Source organism: Molothrus ater, unplaced genomic scaffold, assembly GCF_012460135.2.
Source record: "Molothrus ater isolate BHLD 08-10-18 breed brown headed cowbird unplaced genomic scaffold, BPBGC_Mater_1.1 matUn_MA528, whole genome shotgun sequence".
Classification (NCBI taxonomy): domain Eukaryota; kingdom Metazoa; phylum Chordata; class Aves; order Passeriformes; family Icteridae; genus Molothrus; species Molothrus ater.
Window position 1 is genome coordinate 103187 of NW_023416705.1, and position 15656 is coordinate 118842.

The 15656-nt window shown below is 48.2% G+C and overlaps 1 protein-coding gene across 1 annotated transcript; it reads left to right on the top strand.

Moving 5' to 3' along the window:
- The first annotated feature begins 719 nt into the window (after positions 1 to 719).
- Positions 720 to 15222, top strand: LOC118701228 (TOG array regulator of axonemal microtubules protein 2-like). Its single transcript, XM_054518405.1, has 10 exons — positions 720 to 958; positions 3196 to 3301; positions 4038 to 4273; positions 5785 to 5937; positions 7102 to 7219; positions 8181 to 8284; positions 10058 to 10262; positions 11438 to 11654; positions 12736 to 12822; positions 14987 to 15222. Exons 1-10 carry the CDS (start codon positions 720 to 722, stop codon positions 15220 to 15222), a joined length of 1701 nt encoding a protein of 566 aa, XP_054374380.1.
- Positions 15223 to 15656: the final 434 nt, after the last annotated feature.

Genomic DNA, 15656 nt, shown 5'->3' on the forward strand with positions numbered 1-15656 from the left:
AGCAGAGAATATGTATTTCTGCTACACTTGGACAGCTGAAGATGCCTCTGCTGAGCTAATTTTAGTGACTGCTCACCACAGATGAGACCTTGTGGTCAGTCTCCAACAAGTCAGGGCAGTTAATATTCTGCCTAAGTGAAGTAAGTCTAGCAATACATAGGCCATGGAGCCTGAGGAAAGCCAGCAGCTGTGGGAGATTTAATTTGTTTCCGTATCTTTCTTTTTACTAATTTATTGCAGTCAATTATTTAAAGAATGGAAACTTTTGGCATACCATTGGCTGGAAGGTTGGTCAATCTTCCATTCATGACTCCTCTGAAAGCATCACCCCAGTGTTTTTATCAGTAACTCTTCCATTATTATGGCTCACACAGCATTTCCTGCAGCTCTTCCTGGAGTCAGGGAAAGGCACCAGGAGGAGGGGGAGAAAGCTGTGTGCAGAGACTGTGTCAGATAAAGAGACATTTGTTTCCTCTTATTTGACTGAATGGCTGCAGGAACCTCGCTAGCACTGCTAGCACTGCTGGCAAGGTGGCCTTTTGCAGGGCTGGGCAGAGTTTGGGGCCCAGGATCCCTCCTCTCCGTGGGACACCAGGGTAAGCAGCCCCTGTGCCAGCCAGGAGCAGAGGTTCTGTGACTCTGCCCTGGGCAGAGGGACCTGCCACTGTCCTGAGCTCCTGCCGCGGGTCCTCTGGGGCAGCTCCTGCTCTGCAGGGATGATGGGCGCAGCTGGGGGGTGGCTGCAATGGAGGGTGGCTTCCAGTGTGCTCTGTTGGTCTGCCACACTGGAGCCAACAGAGCTTCTGGAAGGAGCCTCCTCTTGTGAGCTGCTGGAGCTGGAGCTGGCGCTGGCCACAGAGCCGCTGCTCTCATCCCTGACAGGACCAGAGCACAGCAGCCTCTGGGCCTCCTTGCTGCACAATGACAGTGAGGAGGCCATGGACCAGAGGTTCAGGATGTATGACTCAGTTTCCTGATAAACTGTGCTAAGAAAACCCTGCATCCCTCCTGCCAGATCTAAGACACTCCAAGAAATCTGTTGGCACATTGGGAACTCAGAATTGTTTGCATTTTGAACAATTGTCTTATGAGTGCTTTTGATTGTTTTTGTCATTTTGTGTTGATTCAGTTGATCCTTCAGAGAATCTTTCCTAATAATATAAAACACGGGGAATTGTGGAGACCCTGGGGGGGCATTCCCTGGTCTAGAGAGACACGAGAAGCTTCCCTCAAAAAGCTGTTAGAGCCCATTGGCTCCTTCCCCTGTTCCTGTGTCTGCTCCTGTGTTCCTGAGCCACACCTTCCCTATTCCCTGATTGGCCCCCTTATCTTTGTACTGCCCTGAGATCAGGGTCAGCCCCACGCCCCTGTGGAGACAAAGTGAGACCCTCTGTGTGTGGGTGCTGGGACCTGAACATCTCCCTGCACAGCTGAATAAAACATCTGTGGAGATGATGCAAAGGTCCTTTTTGCTTCTTTACCCTGACTATGCTAGCAGCAATTCAGATTGCTACAGAGGAGAAGCTGCAGTACTGGCACCAAGATTTTGGCAACTTGATCATAGGCACAGAGGGCGTGCAGGATGCTGCTCTATGAATTCTTTAACCAGCCATCTCTGGTGCTGGCATATTCCCTCCAGCTTCTGGTGCAGCCAGGGCCACCTTTGGTCCAGTAGATGACATTGTTATTTGAAAAATTCAGCCCACACCTTCGGCAGGAGGCCATCCACAGGCTCTGGTCCTGCAGGCCCCTGCTCAGCTGGGGACAGTGCTCCCCGTGGGGAAGATGGAGCAGCCATCTCAGGGTCTTGGGGGCTGTTTTCAGCAAGGTGGCCAGGCTCTCTCCCTGCTGGACTCTAGCAATTGTTTGGGGGAGCTGATGGCAAATTGTATGTAGTCCTGTTCATCTGACTCAGAAAACCTGACAGCTTCTATCATTCTTCTGCAGAGTGGGCACGCTGGATTTCTCTTTGCCCACTGCAGGATGCAGCCCAGGCAGAACTGGTGGTGACAGGGCAGAGAAAAATTCACATCCTTCTTAGTGACCTGGCAGATGGGGCAGCTCCATTCTGTCCCCATGGCCATGTCTGTCTGTCACAGCAGGAGGGAGGAGCTGAGGACCATGAGCTGCTCTCATTTGCAATCTTGCTTGGCGAGAGCCCAAGCTCAGCCAGAGGGGTCCAGGCTCTGTCAGTGCCCAAACATAAGCAGAAAGGGATGTTGTATCACAATCCATTCCTTGGTGAAGGAGGTCCATAGCAGCCTCAAGAGGCACCTCAGACACTCAACAGTCAAGGCAGTGACATATGGACAGGACACAGATGGCAGTTCATGGCTGGGAGAGCATTCGTAGACATATCCAAGGACAAATTTCCCAGGAACGCTCCACAGCTCTGGGATCTGCTCATCAGCTCTGTCAAAGGCTTCAGCAGAACAACCAAAGTCCTAAAAAGCAGCTTCCAGACACTTTTCCTACCATCCTGCCTGAGTAGCCAGGTTGCTTGCTGCAAAACACTCTTTTTCTCCTCTTCCCCAATGCCCTGTGGACACTTGCAGCCAAAATAAAAAGCTCCTGGCCCTCTGTGTGATATGATAATACAATTTCTGTATTTCCATGCTGGGATGAAAGAAAGCTGTGCTGTGGGTCAGGAGAGGCCAGGACCCACTTGGCCTTCCTGCAGGCTGAGGCAGTCCCAGCAGACATCCTGCTGCTTTTTTGGGGAATGTGTGAGGTGGAGTGGAGGGGGTGACAGAGAGGCCAAGATTGTAGAGTGGAAACTCAGCTCCAGAGTGGCAGTGCAGACTCTCCCTGCTGAATGCCTGCTGGGGCTGACAAAGAAGGAAAATGCCCCAATAACAGCCCGGTGGCACTGTGTCTCAGGGACAGGTACAGGGAGGTGACAAGAAACAGCAGCATGGCCCGGTCTCACAGCTTCTAGGAAGCAGTGACAGAGGGGCCTCATGTGCCAGAGATTTCAGAAAGGCTGTCTTCTTAAATGGCCTCTCTGAAACCCCTCTCTTTGCCTCTTGGGTTTGTGAATGCTTTTGACAGCCACAGCATCCTGGGGCAACGCGTTCCACAATTTCATTAAATACTCCTTGAAAAGCTCCTCCCATTGTTGAACTGTGCTGCCAGCTTGGTCATTTCAGAGGCTGCTGCCTTGGTGGAGAGAAAAATCAATCTTCTGCCTTTCAGGGAGCTGAAGGAGAAGGGACTCTTCAGCATCCAACACCTGGCTGGGTCCCATTCAGAGGTCCTGCTTTGTAGACTTCGTGAGGTTTGCTTGGCACTTACCAGCGAGGTGAGAACATTGCTCTGAATTGTCCCCCATACTTCATACACAGTGAGTAGAGTAGGGATGAGCTTGTTCATCTCCATGTGTGCTCAAGGTCTGCCTTCATTTCTGGTTTTAGACCTGAGATTTCCAATGTCTCTCAGCTATCTGCAGGATCTGTGGGCACATGCAGCTGTATTTACTGGCAGGTCAGGTATCTGACACTCATCTTTGAGTGTGGTGCCTTTATAATGCAATGTGCAAATGCAGAAACTGAGACACTGATGCTGTTATTTGCCAGAGTCCCAATCTCTGCCCAAGTTGTAATTCAACACTGCAAATGAGTCTGTAGACCTGAGCCTGTGTTTCTGTTTCCTGGCTGAGTGCTTCAACTGCTGGTGTTGCTTTTTTGAACAGGAGCACCTGACTCTTTTATCTTTATCACTTGTGCCTTTATGATTTGAAAGCAGCTCTTGCTTTAATTTTTTAGTAAAAGGGCCTAAAATCAAAGCTGTGGACATTTTGGAAGGGTTAACTAGAACACTTAATGAAATTTTTATTTATGGCCTGCAGTGAGCAGGTCTGAGGCCAGAAATTGGTGCCAGAGTAAGTGCCTTTCTGTGCTTGTGCTCTCCTGCTCTTCTGGTACTTGTATGTTCCTCTGGACACAGTGGGATGTGTTGTCATTTCCTGGGACTTCTGTTGAAGGCAAATGGTTTTCTTTCAAATGTGATTCTTATGTTTCCCCTCATGATTTCCCCAGGTGACCAACCTCCGTTCCAAGGTGTCCTACTCTGCCATTGTCACTCTGGGAGAGCTCTTTGTGACCTTGAAGAAGGACATGGACTCTGAGGTGGATGAGGTTGCTCGGGTCCTTCTCCAGATGGTGTCCAACTCCCCAGAATTTGTTCAGAAAGCAGCCAGTCAGACCCTGGGGATCATGGTGGAGAATGTGACTCCTGCACGAGCAATGACTGCTCTCATGGACATGGGAGTCAAGTAGGTTCTTCTTCTTTTAGTGATGTTCTTCACCTTCGTGTGCGTGGGAGGGAGAAGGGATGAGACAGAGAATGGGAATGGTGGGAGGGAAGGGTCCTGTATCCTGCATCTTGTGTGGACTCAGTGACTTGATTCTCTGAGCAACCTCACTTCTTTCCTCTTGTCACCTATTTCTGCCCTCCTGCAGCCTATTAGTTCTCAGAATCACAGAACTGTAGAATATGAGGAGTTGGAAGGGGCCCATCAGGACCATCGAGTCCAGCTCCTGGCCTTGCCCAGAACAGCCCAAGGGTCACACCAAGTGCCTGAGATTGTTGTCCAAATGCTTCTTCAACCCTGTCAGGCTTGGTGCTGTGACCACTGCCCTGGGGAGCCTGTTCCAGTGCCCAACCACTCTGGGTGAAAAACCCTTTTTCCTGATATCCAAACTAAAGCTCCTCTGACACAGCTTCCCGCTGCTTCCTGGAGTTCTCCCAGCCTGTCAGATTTTCCTAGATGTGGTGATCAGTGGGGAAGTGAAAGTGCCTGCAAAGGCCAAGGATAGAGCCTTGTGCTTTTGTGGGAAGAGGGACAATTGCAATTGCAGCTGTGAGCAGTGTTTGGTATTTCACAGCACTAACCACAGAGGCCCTGGGAAAACCATGTCTCCTCATGATGCCATTAACTTGAGAAATGAGGAGGGTCCTTGCTGGGGCGTGGAGCACATGGGGGACAATCTGCTGGGTGTGGCCCAGCCTGCACAGCAGGTGCAGCTCCTGCCAAAGGAGCCTTGTATGACTGTCCTGGCCTTAGAGCTCTACTTTCTATTCAAACTGATGTTTCATGTTAGCCTTGAGATGATGAATCACTGTACAGGCACCTTCACAGGCTGACTGCCATGGGACAGTTGAAGCAAATGCTGCCTTAAATGTTGGTGATAGTTCCCAAGAGACACTCTCTAGAACAGGACAACCTGGCTAAACTGCCTGCCACCCTTTCCTCAGCTTTGGAATTGGGTAAAACATTCAGATGGATCCATTGCCAAGCCCCACAGAAGAAACAGGCTGCATTGCTGGATATTCTGCAACTTCACAGCCCACAAGGTGTTTTCCCTGCATTTGTTGTTTTCCAAAGTTCTGCAGATTTGAGGATAAATGGGTGGAAAGAGCCTCAATCCTGCTGCAGCTCTGTGTACTGGGTGCCCTCTGATGGGTCAGCATCAATTGTCCTTAATCTCTAAATTATTCATATGTCATCTATTTCTTGAATCTTTCTCTGAGTAAATACTGTGAAAGAAATTGAGTATCAGACAGTGCAGGGAGACTGAATTCCTCCCTCTTCCGTGCAGGCAGGCCTCGTGTACAATGCTAACTTTGTGTTTACCTGAGGACAGAACCTTCTGCAGGTGTCTGAAGGTGCAGGGAGAGCCCAGGCTCCTTCCCCCAGCAAGGGCAGGGAGCAGGCTCTGGCCAAGGCCTGTGCTGCTGCTGCTCCTGGTCCCTGTGGCCCAGGGTTTGCTCTCTCCTCCCCAGCAGGGGCCACGCCCCGGTGCGGCAGTGTGCGGCCCAACTCCTCCTGTCCCTGATGCAGAGAATTGGAGTCACCAAGCTCGCAGGCACAGCCAGGGCTGAGAGGCTGGCACACGTGGCAGGGAAGCTTGCTCAGGACTGTCACAAGGACACAAGGTAATGATCTTCATTTCACCTCCGAAAACAGGAAAACCCTTTTGTGTCTGGCTCTAAAGGTGAAACCACACAAGAATGGAAACTAAAGGGAATATGAAGTTACCTCACAGTGTGAATAAAGGTCACAGAATCATGGAATATGCTGAGTTGGAAGGGACCCATCAGGGTCATGGAGTCCATCCCCTGGCCATGTGCAGTGACCCCAAGAGTCACTCCATGTGCTTGAGAGCATTGTCCAAACACTTCTTGAGCTCTGTCAGCCTTGGTGCTGTGACCACCGCTCTGGGCTGCCTGGGCAAATGGCTGTACTGGGAAACCTGAGGTTGGCCAGCAAAAAGGAGCATTGCCACCTTTTTCCTGTGGCTTGAAGGATTCTTTAGTGAGATCAAAAGAGCTCAGATCAGCCAGTCCAACAGTCTTGTTTGGCCTTAGGTGCACAACACAAAGCCAAAGAGTTGGCTAATGTTCATCACTGAAGGATCCCAAACATCCATTTCTCATTAACTTCAGACTTGCCTAGAAATATTTCAGGGGTCTTTAGCCAACATATTCAGTCTTTCTAAACTTGTTCTGCAGATTTCTAGAATGCTGTTATCAGTGGCTCAGTGAGCTCCACATTTCTTCTTGAAGAAAGCTGTGGTTTCCTAGTGGCAAAATCAACCCAAACTACCTAAATCCCCTTCCTTTGGTGATGGAATTCCCATGAATAGCTGCCAAGAACACCAGAGCAACTAGCTGCCCCTGTGCATACACATAGTATAGAATAATCAAGAGGATGCATGAGGTGTTTTGTCCTGGCTTCCCTGCCAGTTAAAGAAAGGCAAATTATTGTGCAATGGCAGCAAGACACTGCTAATAGGCTCTGACAACAAAGCAGATGTGTTTTGCTTGTTCCCTGGGATCCTTTGATGCCACAGAAGCACACCCCCAGTTTCAGAGTGAAATGGTATTTTTCTGTTGCCCCACATTCTCCTCCTGCCTCTTGTGTTCAGCTGGCAGCACTGTGCAGTGTCAAGTGAGGTAAATCTCCCTCTTTGCTGAGTAGGTAATGCCTTCTCCTGCAGGGATTGCACCTGATGAGTTTAAGGTATCAGCCTCTTCTGTTAACACTCTTCCTGTGTTTGTTCACTTTTCTTTCATTTTCTTCCTGCCTTCCTTCCTTAGGCATTATGGACAGGAGATGGTGAAGATGTTGCTCACTCATCAACAATTTAAAATGCTTCTGGAACAATCTCTTTCCCCCCGTGACCTGGAAGATATTCTGACAAGAATTAAGAAGAAAGTAAGTGCTTGGCAGGAGAAATGTCTCCTTTGTGCAAGTATTGCCACTGCTAATATGAGATCAAACATACCCAATCTGTCTTTAGCTCATTCCTCTTCTGCTGAATCATTTTGCTCCTGGGAATGAGCTGTTGATCCTCAGCCTGTTCATCAGCAGGCCACGAAGGAACTGATATTATTAGGGAAAAAATGGGGTTTTGAATATTTTCAATATTGGTCACAAAGAGGGAAGGGAAAGAGGAGAAAATGGGTTTACATTTAAGAGTAACCCCCACCATGCTTTCCCTACTCTGCCCCCTGTAAAGCAATTAAGTGAGAATTGTGCTTCTGAAGATAACAGAGTCTTTGCAAAGGACACTGGAAGTAGTAGTGCCAAGAAAATTTCCAAATTTACAAAAGATGTCCAAGTCAATCCTAGTTACTACAATGACTGTCTGTCTTTTGGGAATGCTGCCCTGCTGTCAAGCCCTGTGGAGCTGGAAGAAGCTTGGTGAATTCAGCAGCATCCAGTGGAAAATCCTTTGTTTGTTTGATGGGGGGGATTTTATTTTTTTATCAACATTACAGAAGGGAGCCTGCCTTTGTGCAGGCACAGGGAGAGTGAGTGTTGAACCAAATCAACTTCCAACACAATGGGCCAACCCCCAAAGAGTCCAGTTTGTTCTGCTGCTTCCTTCACAAACACTCGTTGCCTGCCAGTTTGCATTATTCCCATTTATGCTCAAGACGAAGGAATTTGGGATTTTAGACTGCTGCTCAGTCTGGTAGCACCCATAACCTGCCTTGGGCTGTTGAAAACAAAGAGTTGGCATCACTCAATCTCTGCTCTGTTTCCATCTGTAAGTTAGGAAATGTTTCCCTAAGCCTTGGTAGCAGTGATCCTGGTTCTAACTTGTGTTTTCAACAGGGAATTTCCTGTTTTATATTCTAAAGATGGATGGGGTTTCTCTATGTCTTTGTAGGGCATGGCAAACCAGAAGGCTGAAGGCCCATCTGTCAAGGAGCCAGTGAAGGAGAGGAACGATGGCTCAAAGAAGCCCCAGGCCACATTGTCTTCTAGCAAACGGTACTGAGCACTTTTGTCAGATGAGACAAAGCACATGACAAGCTTTACATGTCTCTTCCTCAGGAAAATCTTCCTGGAAGACATGACCAGTGCCACAGATTGTTTCCTTTCCCTACAAATGCTCTAGGATAAAAAATGTCGACTTCTGCATTGTGCTGAACACAACTTCTCTGGAGGGGTTTCCACAAAAATGGAGAGACAAAAAGACACCCGTTGGTTGCAGCTCAGACGATGCAGTGCAGTGGCAAGGGCAGTGCTGTGGAGGCTGGGAGAGGGCCAAGTTTCTGCTGCCTGACTTGGGACAAGTAAATTCAACCAGGGCTTTTTTTCCATCTGAGTGGAGTCTTTTTCAGATGGGTGTTTTGATGAGAAATCTCAGTCTGGATGCAAGATGCCATTCCACAAAGATGCAGTTCTCATCCATGTGGTTTGGCCTAGCTGAATCATGGTTTTCTTACCCTCAAACAGTACCAAGTTTGAGTAGTAAGGAGCAAGGCAATTTCTGAACAACTTCAGTCAACAGGTGTCTGAATGTGGACTTTTTGTCTTGATATTCCTGTCCTTCATGTAACTTGCTTGATGGACAGCATGTTTGGTGTATTTCTCCCTGTGCTGCAATCAGCATTTAAGACAGGAATTTGCTCCTTGCTGTCTCTTCATGCCACTGGCAGAGCTACTTGTACCTGTTCTCCTCTGATAGCAGAGGGGATTTGTTTAGCTCTGTCCTGCTCAGCAGTGGCAGGAAAGTGACCGCATGCCTCAGTAGCACAGCTAGCATCTTCCTGTGCTCATGGAAGAGACAGGTTGATCAGGAGAATTGTTCCCAGTGGGGTTGTTAAGCTGTGCATCTAGTCTCTAGGGAAGCAAATGAAATGTGAGTGTAGTTCTGGCATGTCAGGCTTCTGTTTTTATCTCTGTTACTGATTTTCTGAATCTTCAAATATGGTCCTGTTTACCTGTTCAGATGCATCTGAGCTGCTTTTCCAGATTGTCATGCCTGGTTGTAGAGACACTTCTCCAGAGTGATGAGTTTCCTTATTGTAAGACACACACCTCCCATATGAGGAGGCATTTAAACTTGGAAGTAGTGTCTCTCTTTCTCCACAAAGCAATGTGACCTGTGTGCCCTGGCAGCCATCTGAAGATAGATCAGATGCATCTCATCCTTGGTTTTCCTGAGTGAGCAGTGCTGAGAATGTCACTTGCAGATTGTCTGCCATAATGATTGTCATGAGGTCCACGTTGTTCTTCAGAGCCTCATGATTTTCCAGCTTGAAATCACATAATTAGGAAAGCTGCTCAAGACGTTTTGCTCACAATTAACTGAAGGTATTGTCTGTGGCTGCAGCTCTCTCCATAGAGAGCAGCAGGCACAACTTTCCCAGGCATTGTCCTGGGGAAAGCTGTGAGAAGATCAGAGAAAAGAATGAGAAACAATTCTTATCTGCACTTGCTGCACCTCTTGTTGTGAACATGTGGAATGTGTTATGGAGATTTGTTTACCAAAGGGTAATTTCTTAATTGGCCACTGGTGATGGTGTTTTGGATTCAATTGACCAATCTGGTCTGTCTGTATCTGACTGTCTGTAAGGGTGATGAGTTTCAGTATAGTATAGTATAGTATAGTACAGTATAGTATAGTACAGTACAATAAAGTGATTGATCAGCCTCAGCCTTCTGGAATCATGGAGCCAATGCTAATTATTTCCTCGACAGGGATGCCATGCTATGATAATTATCACCACCAGGTCCTCATTTGGTTTTATTTTCCAGGGTGAAATCTCTCTCTGATGGACACCTCCTACACCGTGCAAAAGCCCAGGTCACGTCACCTCCAGCTGTGGAAGAAACGGAGCTGCTCCAGAAGCTTTACCATCTCCTGGAAGCCAAGGGGTTTCAGACAAGGATGGAAGGAGTGGAACTCCTCCAAGACCTGTGCAGAACAAACCCCCAGCTCATCTCCACTAACATTGTCCAAGTATGTAGGGTATCTTCACTGCTCCTTTCCTTTAGCTCCTTTCCTAAGCCTGTAGCAGCAAAGTTAATTCAGTGTGTCTTGGCACTCTGTCTTGGCTGTTTGGGACACGCTGGTCCCTCTTACCCAGACAAATGTAATTCAGGTCCAGGCTTCAGGACAAGTTATTTCAGTCCAGCTGTATTTGTCTGGCAGGTGCCTATTGATACTGTTCATCAGATGATGGCAGAATTTTCTGCTGGTGTAACTGCTGCTCTCTCCTACTCCCAGTTGGGTGAAGTGAAGGGAATCCAGCCCCTGAAAGCATGGCAATTGTTCTCTAGACCAAAAATGGGTTTGCACAGGGAAGAGAAGTATCAGGCTGGGTTGGTTTAGACCCAGTTGTTTTTTCAAAAACAACATTTCTATGAACTCCATCTTGTCTTACACAGGCACAGCTCTGGCTACTCATTTCCATCCTTGTTCCTATTCCTCTTGGTAAAGACAATGCTCACCCTTCTTGGGAGTCTTTTTTTCTCTTTGGAAAAGGAGGAAAACAGCGAAGGACTCATCTCTGCCTTCTCCTCCCAGTAGCTGCGTTTTCCCTTTTTCCAGGAAAAGGTGCCTGACAATGAGGCTGTCAAGGGACTGAACCTGCTCTTATGAGAGCTGTACAGCACATGACATTTCAGAAGTCCACCTGTTACTTAGAGAAATGGTCTGGATCCTGGAAGAGTTGATCAGAGCCCTGCTCTTCTCCAGACACAGGCCTCTGAGACAAACAAAAGAAAACTTCTATCTCCTCCAGCCATAGTTTTGGCAAAGTCATAACTGCCCTCAGTACTTGAGGCAACTGTATAGAAAACCGGGCATTGTAAACATCTGCTTCCATTCAAAGCAAAGGTAGTCTTTAGCATTAATAAATGGAATTGATTTAATGATTTAGAGATGGAGAGAAATGCCATAGGAACTATTCTGTCCCCAGCCAAACCTCCTAAAAACAGAAGAAAATCTTTCAACCAGCATGAGGTTGGGCCACCATTCCAGTGAGTGGCCCACAGGAAAACAGTGAAATTGTGCAAGCGAGTGCTGGCCTGAGAGAAAGGATCACTTTCATCTTTGACATTGCTGACTGCTACAGCCACTCTTCAAACAAGGACATTTGAATCCAGCTTTCACGTTGCTTGTTCTCTTCACAGATTTTTGATTATTTTGTCCTGAGAATATCTGACAGCCACAAGAAAGTGAAGCAGAGGGCGCTGGACGTGCTGGCTGAAATCACAGGAGCCCTGAAAGATGCCCTGAACCCGGTGATCATTGGTTTGGTAGAAGGAATAACAAAGAACCTGAATTCAAAGGATGCCAGGGTTCGTGGGGCAGCTGTGAAAGCACTGGAAGAATCCATTGCTCATTTGGGTAAGGCTGAGCCCTGGCAGGGACTCTCCTCAACTTCGTCTCTGTCTCTCCTGCACAAGAGAGCGCTGAGTGCCTTGACAGCTGCTCTTGTCTGTGGAACACTCCAGCTGACACCCACCAGAAGCTGTGCAGCTGCAGTCCTTATGCACCATCCCCAACAGGCTGGAATGTGATCAGCATTTCCCAACAGTCCCAGGAGCCCTTGGCTCTGTGCTGCTTGTCTGAAGAGCAAGTCCTGGGCTACAGCTTTGCTGCAGTTCAGAGGCAAAGGGGGTTTGGAGTTTGCTTAGGCCCTGTCTGACTTCCCAAATGAACAGCTTTGCTGTTGGCATGAAGGGACACTGACCCATCAGAGCTTCTGCAGAGCAGCCACCTGCAAGGCTCTACATTAGAGGCATCAGCTGCCTATTTTCCACTTTGCTTCTTTGTCTTCTATTTTCAAAGGGGAACTTATCATTCACCAAGTTCATTTCTTTCGAACAAACAGGTATAAACCCAGCTGTCAATGATGCCTTGTTCCACATGTTGTTTTGCATGGAGCAAGATGGCCACAGCAATTAACTACATAGGCAAGGGCTGCTCTAAATTCCTCTGCCATGCAGATTTATGTCAGCTCTGAGAATGCTGCACTGGGGAAATATGCCTGGAAAAAGGAGTGTTGAAGAGGCAGGTCTTCAAGGGGAGTTTGCACTTTCTCCTCCCCAGTTGCTCTGTGAACTCAGGAACTGCCTGACTCAGTGCCTTTCTGTGACCCAAGTATGGGCTTCTTCCTTTTTGCTCTGGGATGCAAAACCTTTTCACTGCTTCCATGTGACTGAACTCTTGAGGTCCCTGATGTGAAATGTTTTAACACAGCTCCTGCTACAGCAGACAAGTTTGCATTTACAAATGTGAAAGGAGAGCTTTTCTTTTGGAATTTAAAACCCTGCCAAGGAGGCTGGAAGGAATGAAGAAAAGGATTCAAAACCCACAGAAATGTACTTGATTTTATAAAATGGGGTTGGCCCTGCCCTTTGCCTCCCCACTGTCCTTTCTCCTATGACCTGAGAAAAGTGAGCAGAACCATGTGTTTCCCTTGTAGATCAAGTGTCACTGCTGAAAGAGTTCAGCTACCAATGGAATCACCTGAGTGGCCAAGCTCTGCTGGATGTCACTGAGCGTATCACAGGTATGGCCTCCCCTTCTAAGCCAAGAGCTCTGCCCAGGGAGTATTGACAGGGAATGCCTGTGAGCAGGCAGCAGAGCAGCTCCTCCACATCAGGAGGTGCTGAGCTTGTCCCTGCTGCCCAATAGCCCAGGCAGGTGGATTTGGCAGGTTTGCCCTGGCTGCTGCAGAGCTGGGCAGCATCTGAGATGGGGGCAGCGCTCGGCCTCGGGGCTGAGCTCTCACTGGGGCATCTCAGAACCACCTCCAGCAAAGGGAGGGGCTACAAATACCCCAGCTGGCTCCTGTCTGGGAAGCTCAGGGACATCTGTGATCTTTGAGGGGAAATGGTGGCAAATGCTCTTTCTGGGCATCAGTTTGTTTTGTCCTCACGGAATTCTTGTTTTTCTCTTGGAAAGTTTTGAGGCTGAACCGTGCAGAGCCTGGGGGTCACAGCTTAGGTCAAAATTCAACAGAGGTATCAGAGGCACGGGTTTAGTGCAAGGCAGCCTCTGGGGCACAGGGACAGAAGCAGAGGGCTGAGGCTCCCTGCCTGTGCTGTCCAAGTGGCCTTGGACTGAGCCTTTCAGGGTGTGCAAACAGTGTCTGCCTGTGCCAGCGCTGTCCAAAATGCTACAAATGCAGCTGATAATTGATTCCTCAGAGGAGCTTGCTATGTCAGCAATAGCCAAGGAATGGAAAAAGGATAATCTCAATATATAGAAGAGAAGATGATTAATAGCCTTGCTTTACCTGGGGCTAAATCCACTGCTAATGATGCCAGCATCTTTGAATGCAAGGTTTAATACACTTTGTGTCTTCATTAGGAATCTCAAAAGGGCATGTTCAGCAATTGGGAACGTCAAAGGCCCTTTAAAGAGCATTTGAATAAAGTAGATCTCCAGCAATAGGGAATTTAGTTTAGCAGTTCTTTTGATCTCTTTTTCAAATAAAGGAATTAACCATAAATTAGGACTACTTTAGGAAAAGCAGATGTCCTCTCTGAGATTTAGTAGGAACAGACAGCTGTTCCTCACGTTCAGTAGTCACCAATGTCTTTAATTGCATTTAAACTCAAATGAATTCCCATTTTAAAATGGGTACCATAACCCTTTCCTGCTTAGCAGAATTGGCTTTGGGTACTTGCAGGAGCTCTTTCAATGTTGATGACTGCTGGTGGATTAACAGCATTGAGAAAATAAAGTCTCTTCCACTGCAGAATATTAAATGGCTGCTAGATAACATTTTGTCTGATCAGAAAATAAGAATGGTCTCCAGAGCATTTCAGGTTTTGATCTCTCAGCCAAATCTGCCATGCAAGAAGCCTGTTGGTAGTAACTTTTTGTCTGTGTTTGATACAGTTCAGTTCAGAAAACGGGCAGAGAGATTTCAGAGACAATATGAGAAAACACTCGTGTTTTGGCTACATTTCAGTCCCCTGTGTAGCATTTTTCTTTCTCTATGCCCCTATTTCAGTGGACATTATAAGAAAACATGCCATTAACATTGGGAGGGGAAGTGGCATTAAAATGTGGAGATGCCCAAATGCCACGGCAATGGGGTCTGGGTAATTCTCTAAGACACCCTGGGGTTTGAAACAGCTCTTTGTAGGAAGCCCCAAAAGCATTCTGCCAAAGACACCAGCTGGTCCCTGATGTTTCTCATCCAGCTGTCAGGCAGCAGCCATCTCTGGTGGGCTGGAGTTCTGAGGTGTGTTCTAATCCTGCCCTTTGCTGTGTGCCACTGAGCAAAGGGAAGAGCCAGATTAGGCATTTGGCTCTTGACATCAAAGGTACAAAAATGGAATCTTCCCTTTTATTAGAAATCTCTCCATTTCATCTCTATGGTGCATTTCCAAATCTGCAGTGTGGGTTTAGAAAATTTCTTAATGGAAATAAAAGGCAGTTGGACATTTCATTCATTGTTCATGCAGAAAGAGATTGTGAAATAATTTAGTAAAGGTGCAAAGTCTGCCACAGGGACAAGGCTCTGGTTGGAGCAATTAGTCCTGAAGGGTTGGTGGCTCTGTTTCCAGGATGATCAGCTGCTTTGCCCGTTTCTGGATCAAGGGGCTCTGTGTGCTGTTTTGCTGATCTTGGCCAGAGAGGCTTGCCAGAAGCAAAAGCAGAGGTAGATCCTTGTTTGCATTGAGGCTGGTGGCTAAGGAGCTGTGTCTCTGTCCCGGCAGTGCTTGTGCAGTGGGTCCATGCCAGGAGCCCTGCAGTCGTCCAGCGCGACGCCCTGCCCGTGCTCTGGTCCTTCCTGGAGAACAAGGCGCTGCCCGTGCGGAGCGCCAATGTCCGCACCGTGGCCACCAAGCTCGCCTCTGCCCTCTACAAGGTGATGGGCACCCAGCTGAAGAAATGTGCTGCCAGCAAGCCTGCACACGTGCGGGAAAACCTCTCCAAAATGCTGGGCTGGTGAGGGCGAGATGTTCTCCAGAAAGCTGAGGAAGCGCTGAGTTGGACACCTCTGGATTTGCCTTTTCAGCTGTGCCAAAAATGACCAGATCCAAAGGAAGGGTTTGCATCTGCCCCTGCTCTCTCCATTGCCCTTCCTGGTCATGGCATGGGGGGCCTGGAGCAGCTCCAGATGGAGGACAAGGTGAAGGGAACCATGGCTCAGCCTCACACAGAGGTGAGGGGGGAGCTGGGCCAGTCTCTGTTGGGAGGAAGGGTCTTGTGGCAGCGCAGAGAGGCTGTGCACATTGCCAGGGAACAGCTGTGCCCTGCACGTGCCCCTGCAAGGAGCTGTGCTGCTGCCAGTGCCCCTGGAGCTGCAGGGCTGCTGAGCTGTGGGGCAGGCAGAGGAGCAGGAGGGTGCATGTGCAGCTGAGCCACTCCTGGAGAGCACAGGGC